This window comes from Equus przewalskii, chromosome 2, assembly GCF_037783145.1.
Source record: "Equus przewalskii isolate Varuska chromosome 2, EquPr2, whole genome shotgun sequence".
In the NCBI taxonomy this organism is placed as follows: domain Eukaryota; kingdom Metazoa; phylum Chordata; class Mammalia; order Perissodactyla; family Equidae; genus Equus; species Equus przewalskii.
In genome coordinates this window covers 47,427,738-47,446,681 of record NC_091832.1, presented here as the reverse complement: position 1 = coordinate 47,446,681, position 18,944 = coordinate 47,427,738, and the positions used below count along the sequence as shown (strand labels likewise).

The 18,944-nt window shown below is 63.6% G+C and overlaps 1 protein-coding gene across 9 annotated transcripts in view; it reads left to right on the top strand.

Annotated features, from left to right (window-relative positions):
- PLCH2 (phospholipase C eta 2) overlaps positions 1-18,944 on the top strand; it is an 83,002-nt gene that overhangs the window by 33,077 nt on the left and 30,981 nt on the right. Inside the window, exon 1 of one of the 9 annotated variants that reach the window (XM_070605135.1) lies at positions 10,120-10,296. The exons of the other annotated variants lie outside the window; for them this stretch is intronic. Within the exon in view, the coding sequence (XP_070461236.1) occupies positions 10,254-10,296 (43 nt within the window). The 5' untranslated portion in view covers positions 10,120-10,253. Of the gene's footprint in view, positions 1-10,119; positions 10,297-18,944 lie in introns of those variants that run through there. 9 annotated transcript variants of the gene reach the window in all.

Here is an 18,944-nt window from a genome sequence, read left to right as displayed (position 1 = left end):
GCAGCTGTGTTTGACTCAGTTACATTCTCTGGTAGGAGCTCAGCACGCGGCACATTGTGGGGTTATTTTGGGCCTGGCATTATTGGGAATTATTATATTCTGTGTCTGTAAGGAAATAGCATCATTGCACGGGGGCTCATCAGGCTGAGCTGGGGGGGTCCCCCAGGCACTTTGGGACATGGGCCAAGTGAGGTGGGCGCTTGGGGGGGCTGCAGTTGTGGAAGGCCGTGGCCACCCCCCAAGGCAGGGTGGGCATCTCCCCGGGCTGCCCCATCCTGCCGCCCCACCACCCGTGGGGCTCTGATGGCCTTGCCCAGGGCGTCCTCCCCTTGCCTTGCTTGCAGAGATTGCCAGCTTGAGCTGGACGGCTGAGGAGCTAGGAAAGGACAGGCTCTGGGCCGTGCACACTCCTGGGGGCTTTCTCAGGAGAGCAGACAGACAGAGGGACGGATGGGGACTGACAGAGGCCTAGGGAGAGTTACACACACCCATGTGAGGCATCAGGGCACAGGGAGCCCGCTCGCACCCCTCTAGCTGCAGTTGGGGTCACCCAGCCGCCAGAACCAGATCTCGTGTCAGAAACAGTACAGGACACGTTCTCCTGGGTTTCCTCCACTTTTTGCCTCCTCTGGCTTCCACCAGGGACAGGAGAACAGGCCTGGGGTGGAGCTGCTGGTCCCTCCCTCCTCAGAAGCCCCTCTCAAGGACACGACACCTGCCCCCCACATCGTGCAGCAAGGCAGACCCACCCCCAGCTGTGCCAGGGACACTCACTGCACATCCCACCTTGGGGCGCCTGGCTCCTGTCCTACCTGAGTCTCTCATGCTGCAGCTAGGGTCCCTACCCCTGCAGGATCTGGGGGCATCGCATTGGCGGGCACACGACTGCGTGCTTGGCTCTCACCTCCTGTTCTCCCGTCTCATCAAAAAGACCTAAATTGCCCCCTGGCACTCAGCTGTGCCTTAAAAAGCCCTGGGTAGTGACTCAGCTGTCACCACTGGGTGCTGCTCCCGATGATGCACAAGGTCTCTGGGGTGGCTCAGCCTCCTCAAAACCCCCAGGCCAGGTTGGACCCAGGCAGCCTGGAGCAGACAGCCTCTGGTGGTGCCCAGACTGCGTTGTCGGTGGCTCCCTGGCCCCTGCAGGGCAGGAGGGAAGATGGAAGGGAGACTGCTGGGTCACGTTGGGGACTTCCTACACCTCAGGAGGCCCTCCCCACCCTGGCCTCAGTTTCCCCTCCTGGAGCTGGGCCTTCCTCTGACCTCAGTTTGTCCGGGGGTCTTGATGGGAGGAGGGAGGCGCTTCTCCTCCAGCAGGACCCCTATGCCTGGAGCCCACCTGTCCTCGGGGGATTGGCAGGGAGAGGACCCCCTTCCCACCCTGTTCCAGGGCCTGGGGGAAAGGCCTGCACCTGGTTGGCTGAGGGCCAGTCTCAGAGCGGTAAGGTGGGAAGGGACACTGAGATTTGCCGCCATGACGGCGGCACCACGAGGCGGGGCTGCATCTTTGGTTCAGGTCGTCTTTGTCCAGCCTGGGCCCCCAGGACCCCGGCCCCTTGTTAAGGAGCAGGGAGCCGTCCGCAGAACCCCTGGGTCTGGGCTCTCCAGGCCTCAGGTGCCCACGTGTGGCTGCAGTGGTGTTGGGGCCTGTGCTGATGGTCACCATGCTGGCCAGCCCTATCCGGGGTGGCCCGGGATTTGGGGCACTCAGGGCTCCCTCAGGGTGGGCTGAGACATGGGATGCCGCTCTTGGGGGGCCAGCCTGGACTGACCGGCCAGTGGCTCCATCCATGGGACAGGAATGAGTTCTGGCCCCGAGTGGCCATTCTGGGCCGGCCTGCCCCTGACTCACTGAGACTCCCATCCATTCATGCCCTCTCTGGGGTTGGGGGTCTGTCTGGCCATGGGGTGGGACTGCAGGGGACTAGGGGTTTGGGGGACCTATGCTCCTCAGCAGCCCGGTGGGCTGTGATGCAGGGTCACTGTCCCCTCTGCCTCAGTTTCCAGCCCTGACGGCTTCTCTCCAGGGTGCCTGATTCTCCTGGTCACAGTCACCCCGAGTGAACGGGCGGCTCAGATGCTCCCCGGGGAACCAAGATCTACTGAGACGGGGGTGGCCCCTCCTCCTAGGGGTGTAGCGGGGGCTGAGTCCGCTGGAGGGCCTCCCGCCCTTGAGGGGCACGGAGGAACTTCAGGTGGTCAGCGAGGACTCCCTGAAAGAGGTGGCTTTCCTCGGAGCAGAAGCCGGAGGGGAGCGATGTACCCAGAGGCTGACAGGCGCTCACCCGCGTCAAGGCGGCACCGGCACCTGCAGGCAGGGCAGGTGGCTCCGGTCCTGCCGTCAGGGGTGCTGGGGGCTGCTCCCTCTACCCTTTTCTCAAACATCCCCAGTGACTCACCCCCACTAGCCTGCCCCTCTTCCTCCTTTTCTTTCTTTTTTTACTCTAAATTAAAAATAAACATTTGCAAGTGTGGCACTTGATGGCTGCTGGGGCCCACGCGATCCACGGGGAGCTGGGGGGAGAGGGCAAGGAGAGGGGCAGGCCAAGGGCACAGCACCTGTGGCTCCCCACGCTGTGTCTGTCCTCAGCTTGACTCGCCCCAGTCTGTGGGTGAAAGCGTGTCAGGGGGACATGTGTGGCAATCACCGTGTGGCAGGGAGCGTGACCTGTCGCCACCCCAGGTCTGTCATCCTCAGGAGCCCAAAAGCAAAGGAAAGATGACTGGTGGGGTCAGGGACCTCAGGGAAGCTGAGACAAGATGCCCAGGACTGCTCGCCTGGGCAGTGCCCCCGGCAGCTGCTTGTATGTTGAGCCCCTGTGCTGTGCGCTGAACTGGGGCGGCTAGGGGGCCTCCCTCCCACCTCCCGCCAGGCTCTGACGATTGCCACCATCTGTGTAGGAGCCCCCTGGTTAAGTAGGATCTCAGGGTCTCTCTCTCATCTTAAAGGAAAATGTGTCTGCCAGGTGCCCTGGCCCTGAGCTCCATGCTTACACCCCAGCCTCCCTAAGCTCATGTTCACACCCTGGCCTCCCTGATCTGTGTGTTCACACCCTGGCCTCCCTAAGCTCATGTTCACACCCTGGCCTCCCTGAGCTGTGTGTTCACACCCTGGCCTCCCTGAGCTGTGTGTTCACACCCTGGCCTCCCTGAGCTGTGTGTTCACACCCTGGCCTCCCTGACCTGTGTGTTCACACCCCTGGCCCCCTGAGCTGTGTGTTCACACCCTGGTCTCCCTGAGCTGTGTGTTCACACCCTAGCCTCCCTGAGCTGTGTGTTCACACCCTGGCCTCCCTGAGCTGTGTGTTCACACCCTGGCCTCCCTGAGCTGTGTGTTCACACCCTGGCCTCCCTGACCTGTGTGTTCACACCCCTGGCCCCCCTGACCTGTGTGTTCACACCCTGGCCTCCCTGATCTGTGTGTTCACACCCTGGCCTCCCTGAGCTGTGTGTTTATACTCTGGGCCTCCCTGACCTGTGTGTTTATGCCCTGGCCTCCCTAAGCTGTGTGTTCACAGCCCTGGCCTCCCTGGGCTCTCTGTTCACAGCCCTGGCCTCCCTGGGCTCTCTGTTCACACCCCTGGCCTCCCTGGGCTCTGTGTTCACACCCCTGGCCTCCCTGGGCTCTGTGTTCATACTCCTGGCCTCCTTGATCTGTATGTCCGCACTCCGGGCCTCCCTGAGCTGTACGTGCACACCCCCAGCCTCCCTGAGACACTGTCTCCTACCTGCTAGTTGCTCAGCGCATTGCCCAAGTCTTAGGAGGAGCAGAGTCAGAGTTAGAACCCGGCTCTGACTGTGGTGCCTGGGAGGGAGGGACAGTCAGTCTGAGTCCGGCAGTGGCTGAGACCTCATGGGCAGACCTTGTGCTCTTGGAAGGTGGCACCCTCTGGCATCTCTTCGCGGGTCAGCAGCCAAATCTCCCTGCGAAGATGGTTTGGGTAGGGGTGTCACCGAGGCAGTGCCCCCACCCCCCAGCCTGGCTGTCCATGCCACCTGGGTCTAGATCTGAGGAGGCCACTCAGTAAACGCTTAGCAAGAACAGACTGTGTGCCAGGAGGGCTCTGGGCACCCGGGTTAGCAGTGGGCGGCACAGCTCTGCCCCCAGAGGGCCCCCAGCCCCACTCCCCACGCAGGCACACCCCCTGCAGAGACCCGTCTCCACGCAATGGTCTCTACGTGATGGTCTTGAGGCCAGTTTCGTTCCCCTCGTCAGCCTCTTGTGTCCCAGAGTCTCAGTGGCTTCTAATGTCTGCACTTACGCACCAGCGTTCCTCTGGCGCAAACAGTGATTAAATCAGGGCTGTCGCAGTGCCCGGTGGTGGGGCCGGCCGGCTCCTCACGCTGGGGCTGCCTTTCCCCAGGACTGGGGTGGCACTCAGCTCATTTGGCAGGGTGATACGACACCCAGGGTGTTCCAGGCTGCTTGCTGAGCCGCTGCCTGGCGGCGACCGGCCCCTCTTTGTGGAGTGGGCCCTGAAGCCCCTCCCGGGCGTAGAGGCCCAGTCCGGTCTGGGGTGGAGCTCTGGACGGGCTTCCGGGACGGTTTTGGTTGGTGTGGCCCACTCCATGTGCCAGGAACCTCATGGAGGCTCCGCCGTGAGCCCTCTGCGGCCTCTCCCAGGGCGGCCTCGCCTTCCCCCGTCACGACACGTTCTCCGCTAGTCTTAGCCTCTCTGACTTGTTCACTCGGTTTTGTTTGGAGACACATGTGCTACCACCAGGATTTTTAAGTGGTTTCCGCTCTACTGATGATCGCTAAGTAGGTGGTTACCTGAATGTGCGATGGGGGAAATTGAGGAATAATTTATACACAGAATTGCATCGTCGTGGAAGACCCGGGGCAGGCAGCATTTGGAGGACGGTTTCAGGTGAGCACCCTGCGACAGGCTGTCCATCCTTGGCACAGTGATGCGGCAGGTGCTGCGGCCGGGGAGGGTCCCCAGGCAGTACCCTGCTGCTCGCTGTCCTCCGGCTCCTTGGTGCTCTGAGTGTGGGGCCTGAGTTGGGTCCTGGGCAGAGCTTTTCTGTTCACAGTGAGGGCACCCCGGCTGGATGCTCCAGCCCTGCTCCAGCCCCTTCGTGCCCTCAGCCCCTCACCTCCTGCTCTGGGCCCACCCAGAAGATCTCTGCGCTTGGTTGGAGGCCCCCAGCCCTCCAAGGCCCCTGCTCTCTAGTGAAGTGGCCTCATCTTTCCTGGGCTTTGCAAAGGCTGCAATGCTCTGGGGCCCCTCCTCTGCCCACCCCCTGGCTTGACACACAGCAGGTGCTTAATAAACATTGGCTGACATCTGGGGGTGGGGAGCGGGGTGCAGAACAAGTGGGAGGGAGAAAGGCGGGGAAAGATAGATGACATGGGGTACACCCAGGTAGGGGCTGAATGAATGGGCCCCCTAGCCCGGGATTGGGTCCAAGGCCTGTAGGCCTGGGAGCCTATGGCAGGGGCTGGTTTGCATGCACATGCTTCTAATTTCAAGGATTTATGCTTCTAATTTCAAGGATTTTTGTGTTTTTAGTCGATGCCATGGCTTCCCATCCCCACACCCAAGGTGGCACAGAGTTGCAAAGATGGCTGCTTGGGCATGTGGCACACTGCACAGGCCAGCGAGGCTCAAGGGGATGCCCTGGTCCTGGGGGGCTGGTCTGGCCTGCTGTGGGGCTCAGGCTGTGGGAAGGGGTGGGGCCAGGTTGTAGGCAGCTCCCGACAGACCTTGTCTGGGGCATTGGAGGCAGGGTGTCCCTGGGTGGGCTGGGCTGGTGGCTGTGTGGCTGCATTTGCCCTGGAATCTGGCCTGCCTGTCTTGGTGCCAAGCTGGCCGTGGCTCTGCCTGGCTGCCGGCACGCGGGCGCGGAATCTAGGTCAGGCTGGTGCAGAGAGGCAGGGCAGGGCAGCGAAGGCAATGCCTGCTCCCGCGGGCTCTGTCCAATGGGGCCGCCACAGCTCCGGGCAGGGCCCTGACCAGGTGACCTCGGCCAGGCCTCTCCTGGTGGTGCCCTGACAGGGGCTGCAGGGCTGTCCTGGGGGGAGTGAGGAGGATGAGTGCTGTGGTTGCAGGTTCCACTGTTGGGGTGAGTGCAGTCTGTTTGTGTGGGGAGCCGGCCCCTGCGGCCCTGGCCATGTGTGCATGGCTGCGACCACTGAGGCAGAGCCTTTGGAAGTTCCTCATCCCACCTGCTGTCTATGGCCTCCACTCCTTGCCAGCCCACCCATCCTCGCCCGAATCACCCCATCCTCCCAGTCTCTCCCTACTGGTCTGTCTATAGTCCAGGGCTCTGGCTGGCTCCCACTTTGCTCTGGGATTGGAGCTGGTTACCACCTCAGGGCTTCAGCTCCTCTCCACCCCAGCAGCCCTTGGGGACGCTCTAGGGACGATGACCACCCTGGCCAGTAGGATTCCACCTCCCCTGCGGCCACCTGCCTCCATGGACCCCAAATCCAACTGTTCTTGCTTCCAGGTGCCCCCTCTTGGAACTCGGCCTGCACTAGCCACGCTGTTCGTGGTGGCACCTCACTGCTGCCCTTCACGCCATCTCACCCCCACAGCCTGTGGTCACTCCGGGCAACTTTGGTCAGGCTGGGGCAGCTCGTGATCAGGCCAGGGCAGCTGTGGTCACTTTGGGCAGCTGTGGTCAAGCCAAAGCCACTGTGGTCACTCTGGGGTGGTCTATGATCAGGCTGGTCTGTGGTCAGGTTGGCTCCCCTTGATCTGTCCTCCTCCCCAGCCAGGCTGCATGCTCCTCTGTGACCTCAACCCCAGGACCGAGCTCATCACTGTGGGTGACTCCACGTGGGGATCTGGGCTCGGGGAGCAGGGGATCTTTGTATGGGGGCCATGGTGGGGCCCAGATGAGAGGGATCTCCCCTGGCTGGCCCCATGTGCCACTTTCCTCTCCCTCTCCAGCTGCTTCCTGAGGTAGGAGGTTGCTCAGGCCATACTGGTATGTCGAGTGTGTGTCAAGAGTGGTAGAGTGGGCCCGACTGCTCCCAAGGCCTCCAGAGCAGCTTAATTTCTTGACAGAAGCTGTAACATTTACAGAACTCTTAAACCAGGCAAGAAAGCACACTAAATTGGCATCAATCTTGAATAATTAATAAAACTTCCCAGGTGTGGCTGCCGGGCCGTGTGTCTCTCCCAGTGGTGGGGCTGTCGGGATTGTGTCGTCACCCGAGGGGTTGCCTTTCCGACTTTGAACAGGTGCTCAACGCTTTGGAGAGGTGATCGAGAGGTGCCGTGTGAGGCTGGGGTGGGCTGTGGTGCTCACACTCGAGAGGGCACAGAGGCCAATGTGGCCATGGGGGCCGCCCGCCTGCAGGGAGGGCTGTGGGGTTGGCTGCCTGGGGTCAGGGCCTGGGTCCTGGTCTTGGCTCTGCCTCTGCCTGGTTACGAACTCTGGGCAAGATCCCTCTGCCTCAGTTTCCCTATTTGAAAAGCAAAGAAGTTGGACCCGGTGGTCTCTGGGGGCTCTTCTAACTCCGGCATTCTGAGGTGGCCTCGGAGGAGCAGAATTGGGGACATGCCAGGGGCCGCTCTGCTGTGCTCCCAGGTCCCCCTGGTGCTGGTGGGTTCACCGCAGAGCCCTGCCTGCATCTGGACTGCGGCCGTCACTGGCAGTTTATTGCAGCAGGTCAGGGGGAGCGTTTCCTCAGAGACTCATGCAGGACAGAAGTCGGAAGCTGGACTCCAAGGTGCTCATTGGAGGCTCCGAGGGCGTCAGTCTGCTTCACTCCACTGGGGGGAGGCTTCCTGCCCCTGGAGATTGTCCAGCAAAGTGGCCGCTGCCACCCAGCTGTTGGTCAGGGCCCAGGGCTCTTAGGTCCCCTCCTCACACGGCAGCCACTGAAGGGAATATCAACTCGGACCTTTGTTACAAGAAGGCCTGGCCCCAGCTGGGCCCCCACCTACTGCCCGCTGCCCCCTCGCTGCCCTACAGACCTTCCTCCGTGGCCCCAGCTGGAGGCTCCAGGGTAGGAGGGGTGATGACTCTGTCCCCAGGGACGGGGAAGCCCCTCCCTCGTAACCCGAGGGAAACGGACCTGATCCCGAAGCAGGGGTGCAGGCACGAGGGAGAGCGAGGCGGCAGCTGGGAGGCAGCGCAGGCTGCAGAGGGCACTTTGCAGGGCCTGGGAGGGTATAGGGCTCCAGGGCACGAGACGCCCATCCCAGAGGAGGGCTCAGACAGGGGCCCCACGTTCACGCCCCTGTCACCTGATGGCATTTGTTTATTCAGTCCCCTCTTCAAACAAGAAGAAAATTAAACTCCTGGGGGGCCGGCAGGCCCTGCCTCCACGACGTGCATCCCCACCCACCGCCAGCCAGGCCAAATGCTCTCAAAGATGGAATTTTGCTTAAATGCCCAGAAAGGAGATCAGAATCTTAAGCAAATTAACATGTGCGGCGGGCGGCTTTTAATCACCGCCTTTAATCGCAGCCCAGAGCGGAAACCGTCTCCCTGGGCTGCGAGCAGTGGGCAGGGCCGGCGACGCTGATGGATTATTCATTAGAACCTGGACTTGGGTTTCATCCGGCTTCTCCACGGGGAGGGCTCAGGGGCCTTTCCTCCACCCCAGGAGGACTGGCTGGGTCCTCAGAGGGGACCTGTAGCCTGTACGCCCTCTGCGTCATCCTCACTCTCGGGTCTGTCTGCGACTCTGCTTCTACTCTCCCTCCCCTCCCGCCCCCCCAATCCGCAGTTTCTCCTCTTAGGAGATTTCGGGGCTGCTGGCCCTTCCACAGAGAGGCCTGGCGGAGCCCCCCTCAGCTTTCCTAGCTCAGCTGTAGGACCCCTCTGGCCACTGGGGTCTCTGCCATCCCGGTGGACGCACGCCCAGGGACCCTGACTGCGCTAAGCAAATGTGTGACCAGTGTGGACGCAAGAGAGTCACAGTGTCAGCTCATGAGTGAGGGTCCCCAGAGCCCGGGCGGTGGCCGCTCTGTCCATGTCTCCATGAGTGGTAGTGAAGGGAGGAGAGCTGCCCCTTTAAGGGGGCTGGGCAGTGGGTCCTTGGGGCCTTCCCGGCATCCAGGTGGTAGTGTGACAGCTGATGTGGTTCCCCTCCCCCTCCACACCTGGGGGCCTCACCTGGCAGGAGGTGTCACACCTTGGGGTGGTGGCAGCTCGGAGGGCCCCAAGGAGCCGCAGGTCTCTTGCTGGGGCCTGTCACCTGCCTGCCCATCCCAAACCCGGGCTCCTGCATCCCCATAAGCCTCCCCAGGCCAGCCTGTGGGCTGCAGGTCAGCCCCACCGGACGGGCCTGCAGGCAGAAGCAGCAGCTTTCAAAACAGCACCCGAGGGATGGAGATCTCTTCCGCTGGTCTGGGAAATGTTATTTCCCTCAGATGCTGGATGCAGCAGGTCAAACCAGAACACAGCCCGGGAAGAGGCAGGCGTTGCTGGGCATCAGCTCCGAGTGGGGGCTGCTCGCTGCAGCAGACTCTGCTCCCTGCTTGGCCCCAGCAGGACCCTGCCCTTAGGCAGCATGCCCCGGGGGGAGGTGCTGTTCTCCCATAGCCCCAGCAGACCCCACCGTCCCCCAGACCCAAGGGGCTTCTGCAAGACCGTCATCGAGGGACACGTGGGGGGAAGCAGGGAGGGGGCATAGGAGAGATGGGTCTGGGTCTGTCATCAGGGGCTCCTGGATCCCTGTTGTCATCATCCTGCACACACACCCTAAAGCACAAGGGCAGCCAGTGCAATGTCACCCTTGCCACCCCTAAAGCACCCAGCCTTCTCGGGAGACCCTACTGGGGTGGGGTGGCTTGTCCTAGACCCAGCCCACAGGATGTGGAGGGAGGCTGTGTGTAATGATCAGAAGGACCCTGTGGTTGTGGGGGGCTGCCAGCCCATGGAGGACACTGGACTCCTGAGGGGGGGATGTGCAACTACCTCCTCTGGTAGGAGGGCTGGCCTGGAGGGCAGGAGGTCAGGGATGGCTGGGGGGTGGTCCCAGGAGCCCCTGCTGGCGGAGTGGGCACAGCATCGCCCGCCCCCTGCCCCTGCTTCCAGCTTCTCAGCAGCTGCTTTCGACCCCCACCCCGTGCACTGCGGGCTGCAATGGGTTAAGGCAGGCGGGGCTCCCGCGGGAGGGGCGGTCCTGGCGGCGGCGCGGGTAGCGTTGATCGTTGGTAGGGCATGGGCGCAGCGCGGGAGGTACCCTGGCTCTGCTCGGGTGGGCACGGGCACACTTGGGGCCAGCGCACTGCCCGGCCCCCCTTGGACCACGCTGGTAGCAGTGGAGGTGGCGCCTGAGGGCCATGGAAGAGCCCGGAGGCCCCAGCGGGCTCAGCCGGGACCAAGGTAAGGGGGGCAGAAGAGGCTTGAGGAGGAAGGCTGTGACTGTCCCTGCAGGGAGCCCAGGGCGGGTGCTGAGCTGCCACTGGTGACCCACTGACCCTACACAGGCAGTGCTTGACCCCCTCCCCAAGGGGTCTCTTGGTCCACCCCATTCCCCCCAATACCCACGCATTCCCCCATACCCCGCACCATCCTCCCCGGCATCTCCCTGCGAGGGGTGGAGCCTTCCCGAAGGACGGTGAGAGGAGGTACCCCTCTCCCCCAGCCGACACAGTCCCCTGAACTCCACCCTGCCCCCAGCAACACCAACCTCAGTGTGGGGGGCTTAGATTAGGGGTGTCCTGGCCTGTGGGACTCTGGGGGCTCACCTGGTCCAACCCCACCTGCCCCTCTCATCTAGGGCAGTCGAGCGGTCCTGAGTGTCGCTCAGCACCATGGACAGGGCAGCGGCCGCCTTTCCCTGAGGGGCCAGCAGTCGTAGCTGAGCCCTGGAGCTTCCAGCCCTGCCACCCAGGGTGGCAGATTTCTTGCTCAGAATGCCATGCTGTCCTGACATGGGGGCCCGGGCACTGCCCTGGGCAGACAGTACCGATCAGCAGGGGTGGCAGGAGCCCTCCGAGGCTGCCCAGGTCTCCCTGGTACCAAGGAGTTTGGGCGCTAGAAGGAGCTGGGTGCCTGGTGTCCGGGTCCATCCTGCAGGGACCCGATGGGGCAGAGCTTCTCCCAGGCAGAGTCTCTGTCTGCTCCCAACGCAACACTTGCTCCGGGCCAGGGCTGGGAAGAGTCAGAGGGGGAAGGAAGCCAGCACCGTGGCTGCAGCAGGAGTGACTTGGGCCAGACACCAGAAGAACTTCCTGAGCAAGGGCTGGGATCCCAAAGAGAGTTGGAACTTGCCTTCTGGTGACTTGTCTGGATCCTGGCTGTTCTGGACCCAGTTTATTCTGCCCTCTGATTGGCGTGGACGCAGGGGAGGGGCTGGGGAGCCTGGGAGAGCATGCATAGGGAGCAGGGGCGTCACTGCTGGGTGGACTGAGGACGGGTCCCTGGTGACGCGTCTGATGAGCTGTGTCACCACCCACCCTATCTGAGCCTCTCGTGGAAGAGCTGGGCAGCCTGGGGTCACCTTCACAGGTGAGCAGAGTGTGCCTGGCCTGTGTGGCTGCTCCGGGAACGCCTGTTTGCTCCCGCCCTTCCCTCCCCAGCTGAGATGCCCTTTATGAATGGAGGACAGTGTGGCAGGTGTAGATGGGCTGGTGGTGCAGACACTCCTGGCGTGGCTGTGTGCTCGGGCCACCCCCAGGTATACTCACTCCCTGACCACAGCCCCCACCCCAGTGCGGAGCAGGGCTCCCATGTGGGGGGTGGTCCCTGGGGAGGGCCTGGCCCAGGACGTTCCTGCCTGTCTGGCCTGCAGAGACCTCCATGGAATCAATAGCCCTGGGCCGGCCCAGTCTCAGTCAGAGCCCCTGAGTGCAGGACCTCTGCCTGCTGACCGCACAGGGGCTGGCTGCTGCCATGTGGCCCCAAAGCCGCAGGTCCAGGGAGACGTGACACACCCAGGGTCTGCAGCCAGCGAGGGAAGAGCTCTGTTCTTGGAGGGGAGGGTGGCAGGAGCAGAGTAGCTGCAAGCTCACTGTCTGTGCCCTGTGCTCTGGGCCGAGGGCTCAGCCAGTCTCGAGGGAGGAGATGTGGCACGGCCCTACCTGCTGGGACGCGCCTGCCTGTTGCCCCTCCCGGGGAGAACGGTCTCAAATGTGCAGCTGAGGACAGAGCAGATGGGCTGGAGTCTTGGGTCCGGCCCTCCATCTGCACAGCTAATGGGCTGATGATGACGGTCTTGCTGCTCTTGGCACCTTTCTCCTGGAAAGCCAGTGGACGGGCTGTGTTGGGAAGGGCCCCTCTCCTGGGGCAGGGTGTGTGTGCGGGGGGTGCAGGGGACCTTCTCTAGTGCTGAGGCTGGGGCCCCACGGGGTGGGGGCATCGAGGAGGGGGATGAGTAATCGAAAGTGCTGGTTTCTTCCTGGGACTTTGCTTCCAGCTCGGTGTACGTGGGCTCTGCCGGCTGGACAGACTTCCTATGAGGGAAAGGCCGGTGGGCGTGGGCCTCCCGGGTAAGGGGACGGATGCCCTCCCAGGATGGGGGGTTTTTCTCTGGCTCCTGGGAAGCCGTGGGGAGAGGAAGTCTCCCGCCCAGGCAGCCCCCCACCAGCCAGGGGCAGTGTGCTCTGGAAGACCCAGGGTGGAGCCTCGTGTGCTGGACGGTCAGCCAAAGTGGGGGGGAAGCTGCTCTGAGAGTCCACCTGCTGAAGCAGCACTGGGGGCCCATGGACCCCGTCAGGCTCTGTGTCCCCAGGGCGGGGGACCCAGGTGGGGTGCCTGAGGGCGGCTCCATCAGCAGGCAGGTCCTTAGGAGCCATGATGGAGCCCCTGACTTGGAAACAGTGGCCACACTGCCCTGGGGTCCCCTCAGCCTGCTCAGATCCAGGGTCCACAAACATGCTGCCAGGTGGCTCGGGGGGGGCTCGATTTCACATTGATTGAGAGCCGGCTTGGCCTCACGTCAGCTGAGCTGTTGCTCCCTTTGGAAACTCCCTGGGGTTCAGGCCTCTGTAGTCGACCACAGGCTGGGGTTCGGGTGGCTCCTCCTGAGCTCCCTCCCAGGTCAGCGGCAGTGAGTGTGGGATGGCATGGAGGGGAGCCAGGGTGAGACCCAGAGAGGGCCCACCTGGCCTCACAGGGCAGGAGGCAGGGACAGGCAGCCAGCCCAGTCTCCAGGCAGGAGTAAGGTGGGGGTCATGCATGAGATGTGGGAAAACTTAGGATGTCAATCCTAGAGGGCCTGGCCCGGTTCGAGAACATCCTCTCCATGCTGTGGCCCCAGGGCTCTCGAGGAAGCTGCCTCCTGCCTCTGAGGTGGCCCTGGCAGGGAGGGGCACCGGGCCCAGGATGGATGCACAGGCTCAGCCTTCTTCTGTTTCCTGTCTCCTCCGTGGCTCTGTGCCCACTCTGCCCGGCGGCCGTCCAGCCCTGCCAGCTGCTGCTCGGCCTCCCCCGCGGCCCGGGTGGGTGGGGGGTGGGGGCAGGGCCGGCTTTGCCAATGCCGCAAGGACCCCTCCCTCGGCGCTGCTGCCCCTTTCTCTCACTGCAGGAGTTTCCTCTCTTCCCCGCAGGCAGGCTGGGCTCCATCTGGTGACTTTTCAGGAAAGTGCCCCCACCCCCTGCGCCAGCACTGTGAGCCTCTCTCTTCCTCTCTAGCTACTCCCTGGGCACTCCCCAGGGCCCTGTCCCTGTCCCCGATGTAGCCGAGTCCCTGCCTCCAGGAAGCTTGGCTCTCCCAGCCTCTGCTCAGTGAGTGCGCGGGAAGTGAGTGCTGGAGCCCGATGGGAGTCCCGGCATGTGACCTGGGAGCACTTGCAGGAGCAGGAGGCCTCGGACGCTATTAATAGCGGCCTTTCCCACAGGACTGTTGAAAGTGATTAATGCACCACCTTGGCTGCGCTGGGACTGGGACCGCGGGAGTGGCTGGGGGCTGGGAGGGACCCTGGTTGGGGCTGGGACTGGCCCTGCCCGGGTTCGAGGAGCCCTGGGCTCTGCTGAGCAGGCAGAGGAAGGCCAGATGTCCGGATCCTGCCGTGCTGAAGGCCCCAGGCCCCAGTGGCACTCGGCAGGTTCCGTGACAGCGTGGGGGCCCACTGCACGGGAAGGGGCTTCTCCAGGGGGAGGATTCTAGGTGCTGGACACCCCCAGCCTCAAAGAACATTCCATCCACTCATGCCCACTGCCACAGGGGCTGGGACAGCTGTGGATGGCTGTGACTGTCACAAATGCTTCTGACCCGTCACTGCCTGTTGGGTGACTTACAGAAAGGTCTTGCTGGGCCTCCCTTGGGCCAATCCTGCAGGAGCTTAGGCCATGAGTTGGGGATGGGCCCGGCTGCAGCCGTCCTTGCCCAGAGCCCAAGTGCTCAGGGGCCTCTGTGCGTAGGTGGGAGGTGCAGGCTCAGGGCTGGTCAGTTGGTGTGGTGGACAGGCATGGCTGGCCACCAGAGACTGTTGCCACCCTCTAGGATACTAACCATCCCTGGTTCCCTGGGGTCTGAGTGCACAGGCCAGGAAAGGGCAGGGTGGCCAGAAGCAGCCAAGAGGGAGAGCAAAGTCTGGCTGGCCCGCCCCCCAGGCTCCTCTGGCCCTCCTTGCTGCTGAGCTGGGTGATGCTGGGCGATGTTGTGGGGCCAGGCCCCCGCCCACGAAGCTCTCATTGCTCCTGCTGGAAGCCAGAGCTGGCTGCCCGGTGGAGAGGGCCGCAGGAAGGGAAGAGCACATCCTGGTGGGTGGAGCCTCTGGTGTGGACCTTTCTCCCCTGCCTGGTCCCCCGCCCTCCTCCAGGCCTGTCTGAGGGCAGCCCCAGGTCTTGCTGACCTGGCCAAACGACCCCCAGGCTCCACTGCCCTTGCGTGATCCTCCAGCCAGCCCTGGCTCCCATGACCCCCGGGCACCGGGCACAGCAACTCCGGGACCCTGGCTCGGGGGGGGGGGCCTGAGGAAGCCGACTCACACTCCCTGATAACATAAAAATAGTTAGAAGACGCCCAGACGTGGGGACGAGCTGCTTCTCAGACGTTGAAATAATCTCCGCCATATGTGTGTGGGCCCGTCCCTCCCTCCTCTGGGGCGCTGGCCAGGGGCCGGGCTGGTCCCCCGTGGTTGCGCCGAGCCTGGCGCGGTGGCTGAGGTAGGGCAGCCTCTTCCTCCTTCCTCTTCTCCGCCCGAGCACTGTCTGAGCACCTACCCTACGCTGGGCTCGCCGCAGCAGAGCCAAGATGCAGCGTGGAGAGGAGGGACCCCGGGGCTGCTGGGGAGGCAGGCAGGGGCTGAGGAGGTAGAGGATATAGGGGGCTGTGGCAGGGCCAGGGCCAGAGGAGCCTCGGGGCGCCCTGTCCCACTGCTGCTGACTGTTCTAAGTAAAGTGGACACGGGAAGGGCCCCCTTGAAGTTCCCCCAAAAAGGCAAAGACGTGTTGGAGGAGGAGGAGGCTGGAGGCAGACGAGAAGGGTCAGGCTGCAGGGAGTCCGGGGCCGGCAGCCCGCAGACAGGCGGGGGATGTGCGCCCAAGCCCGGCCCGCACCTGTCTGCTCATGAAGGGGCACTGGTGAATAGGGCATGTGCACGTACGAACCTCACTTTGGGGAGGGGGCCCGGCGGCATCTCCAGGGTCTGCCTGTGTGTGTGCGCGGGAAGCCTGTGGGTGTAACTTGTGGGTTTTGTTGGAGGGTTAAATTGATTTTCCATCTCCCCCCGGGGAGAGGTGGAGATGCTGACTGCCGCTGGCCTCTTGTTGCCGTGTTAGGACAAGATCGATCTCCGCCGCAGAAACAAAATTAAACCAACGTTTCCCGGCTTCCGACAGCGAGCGCACTTCCTCTTTGCAGAAGCTGCTGCCTGAGTCCTGCGGCCACCACTGTCCTCTACGGGGCGTGGGGAATGAGGATCCAGGGGCTGGGGGCACCTTCTGACAGATAGGGGTACTGAGGTGCGGAGATGGGTGAAAGCTGCCTGAGGACTCTGCTTCCTGGCACCTGCCAGGCTGGGCCATCTGGGTCAGCGGTTCAGACACTGTGCAGGGGCCAAGCCGAGCAGGGTCATAGGCATATCCCCTCTGGGGTGTCCATCTGGGGTCGAGGGCACTGCAGGCCCTGCAGCCCACAGAGCTCTCCCTGTGCCCTCTCCCCACCTCAGGAGGTGGCCCTGCTCGCTGCGTCTGTGCTGGGCACGTCCGTGTGCCCGGCTCCTCTAGGACCTCAGCTAGAGGTGTTAGCACTGGCTGGAGGTGGCTGAGCCCTGGACAGCTGGGCAGCAACAGCAAAGCTGGTGATAGCCGTGCCAGGCATTGGCTTCATGCCACCTCCCAGAGCTGGCTTGGTGGCCTTGGCACTGGGGGTCCAGCCTGTGCTCACTTACACCAGAGTGCCTGCTGTAGGCCAGTCCTGGCCAGTGAGGGACAGAACAGGACCGGACTGCGGAGGTTCCTGCTCTGGAGCACCCTGGCTCACATGGTGTGCAGGTGAATGCGAGTGGACCTGCCAGGCAGCCTCGAGGCTGCCACAAGGAGCCTTGAAGGAATAACTGGGTCACAAGGATCAGGGAAATGAGAGTGCCTGAGGGCTTGGAGGGGGCCCCCAGGGTGTGTGGGTGGGTGCAAGGAGGAGGGGTTGGGAGCAGCGTTTGGGGGCCAGGCACCCCTCTCCCGGAGAGCCCTCCTGCCCCTTCCAGACCAGGGCCTCAGGCCCCCAGCTGTTCTGGCCTGGGGGCGTGGGGTGGGCTCTGTAAGGGTAGCCTTCTGCATAGCCTGTTGGTCAGGTGTGGGACTTGTGAGGGCCCGGAGGCCAGGGGTGGCTGCTCCCTCCCACCTGAGCCCCTGCAGAGCTGGTGGCTGCAGCTGGCTCAGCAGCTGCATCAGGTGTTGGGACTCAAGGTGGGGGAGGAGCAGGGAGGAGGGTGGCCGCCTGACCGAGGTATGGACCAGGGTTGGGGCCTGGGGCCTTGTTCGTCAGCCTTCCCTGGGGACTCAGGACTGCTGGTGCCTGACCAGGGGCAGGCAGGGTGAGAGTGGGGCCTGGGCAGTGAGAGGAGTGTACCAGGTGGGGGTAGGCTGGTCTACCTGTGGGGGTGGGTGAACCCGGCCCAGGTGTGAAAGGTGCCCCAGGGGCCCATTTGTGACCCCACTAAGGAACTGGGGAGGGGCCGGGCCCTTCTCTGGCCAGGTGTTGGCCAGTTCTGCTCTCAGGCAGCACCTAGGGGGGTTCTCAGGTCCCAGAACCTAGGCCCAAGTGTGACTCTGAGGGAGTGGAGGGTGGGGCCGGTTCGGGTGACCACATGTGGACATGGGGTTCTGGCTGGCATTGCCTACCTGGCACCTTTGGGGAGCTAATAGGGGGTGGCAGGCAGGGTGCCACCCACTCTGTGCTGGTCTGCTGACCTTCCCCTTTGCCGAGGCCCAGGGCTGTCCACAGCTGCACCAGAAGTAGGGGTGCGAGCTGGGGGACGGTGGGAGGGGAGGGGCCCCTTGCGTCCTGGTTTAGGAGGCTGAGCCGTCTGGGTTTGGGGCCTGTCATGTGTTCAAACCCAGCTTGGCAGTCACCTGGGGCCCTTGCATGCATCCAGAATGCTCAGCTGCACTGTGGGGGTGACATGGCCACCCCCAGAGCTGGACACTCCTCCACAGTGTCCTGTGGCCCTGGGGTGCCCTGGCTTTGCGTGGCGGCTGCGGTTCTGCAGCCACCTGTGTCACGCAGTGTCGGAGGCGGGGAAGGGGTCACCCAGGTCCTCTGGGCAGAAGAGGGGTCTCGCCGGCAGAGCCCTGCATCAGGCCAGATTAGCCAGACCTTCGTCTGCCTGGCCAGGGGAGGATTATAGCCCGGGTAGTGGAGGAGGACTCAGAGTCCGGGTGCAGGGGCCGGGCCCACACAGTCTGTGTCCCTCCCAGGAGTCCTGCCCAGGCAGATGGAGCCTCCACACGCCCTGGCTGATCAGCTGGTGGCTGAGAGCCCAAGGGCACGACCCAAGGATGGCAGGGGCAGGCCCGCTCGGGGGCCTTGGCGGGGGTGGGCAGGAGGTGAGAGCACCACCGCCCAGACTGAGGCCAGGTGAGGGAGAGAAAAGAGCAGGTGTGACCAGGTGTAACCTGGGTTCGAGGAGCTGCGGGCTTTGGGCAGCAGGGAATGGCCCAGTGTTGTGGAGGGACGACTGATGGAATGGGGGGCAGTGACCACAGCAGGCGAGGTGGTGGGGAGTGTCACCGGGCCCAGGACACCAGGTGTGGACCACTGGGCCTCGTCCAGGCTGATCCCTTGGGCCTGCCCTCTGGTCCAGATGCTCCCCGGCTTTCTGGTTCCCCTCCTCTCGGACCCCCGGTGCAGACAGCAGATGGCGATGCTGTCAGGGCTCCGGCAGCCCTGTCTTCCTGGGGATGCCTGGGACTCGTCCCCTTTCCCACCCCAGAGGCTGAGGGCTCCCTGGTCCGATTCCACGCAGAACTGCCTCCAGCAAGGGATGAGTCAGTGCCTCTTTGGCAAACGGCTCTGGCATTTGGCTTTGAGTCGATTACTTTGGATCCGGCCGGGTGTTCCCTGGTTCTCTGTGGTCAGCCCAGAACCAGGATGCGCGTTGCTATCTCCTCGGGGCCTGTCACCTCCCACCCTTGCCAACCTTAGACACAGCAGCTGTTCCAGCCTGCCCAGCCTCTGGCTCTCCTGTCCTTGGCTCTGTGGCCCGGGCCCGGCTCCTCCCCTCTGTGCCCAGGAGGGAAGGGTGGCTGCCCCTGTCTCAGCACAGCCCAGGAGTGGTGGGATTTATGGCGATGAGGACAGGGGGCTTTTGTGGGCAGCCCAGCCCTGCCACAGGCTGCCCCTAACACAGGGACCTATGCTGTCCCTGCCGTGCCTGGGCAGGGGACACAGGTGGGCTGGGGGCTCCTGGGTCCAGTGGCAGGAGCACCCTGGGGTCCTCAGGACCAGGCCCCAGTCCTCACCGCTTCTGTGACTCTGGGGTGGGATTCTGCCCCTTGGCCTCGGGCCACCCCTTGGCGAGGCTGACCTGCCCTGGCCCAGTGGCCCCTGGACTGCGAGAGGCGGCCGTGCCATCTTCCCTGTCTCT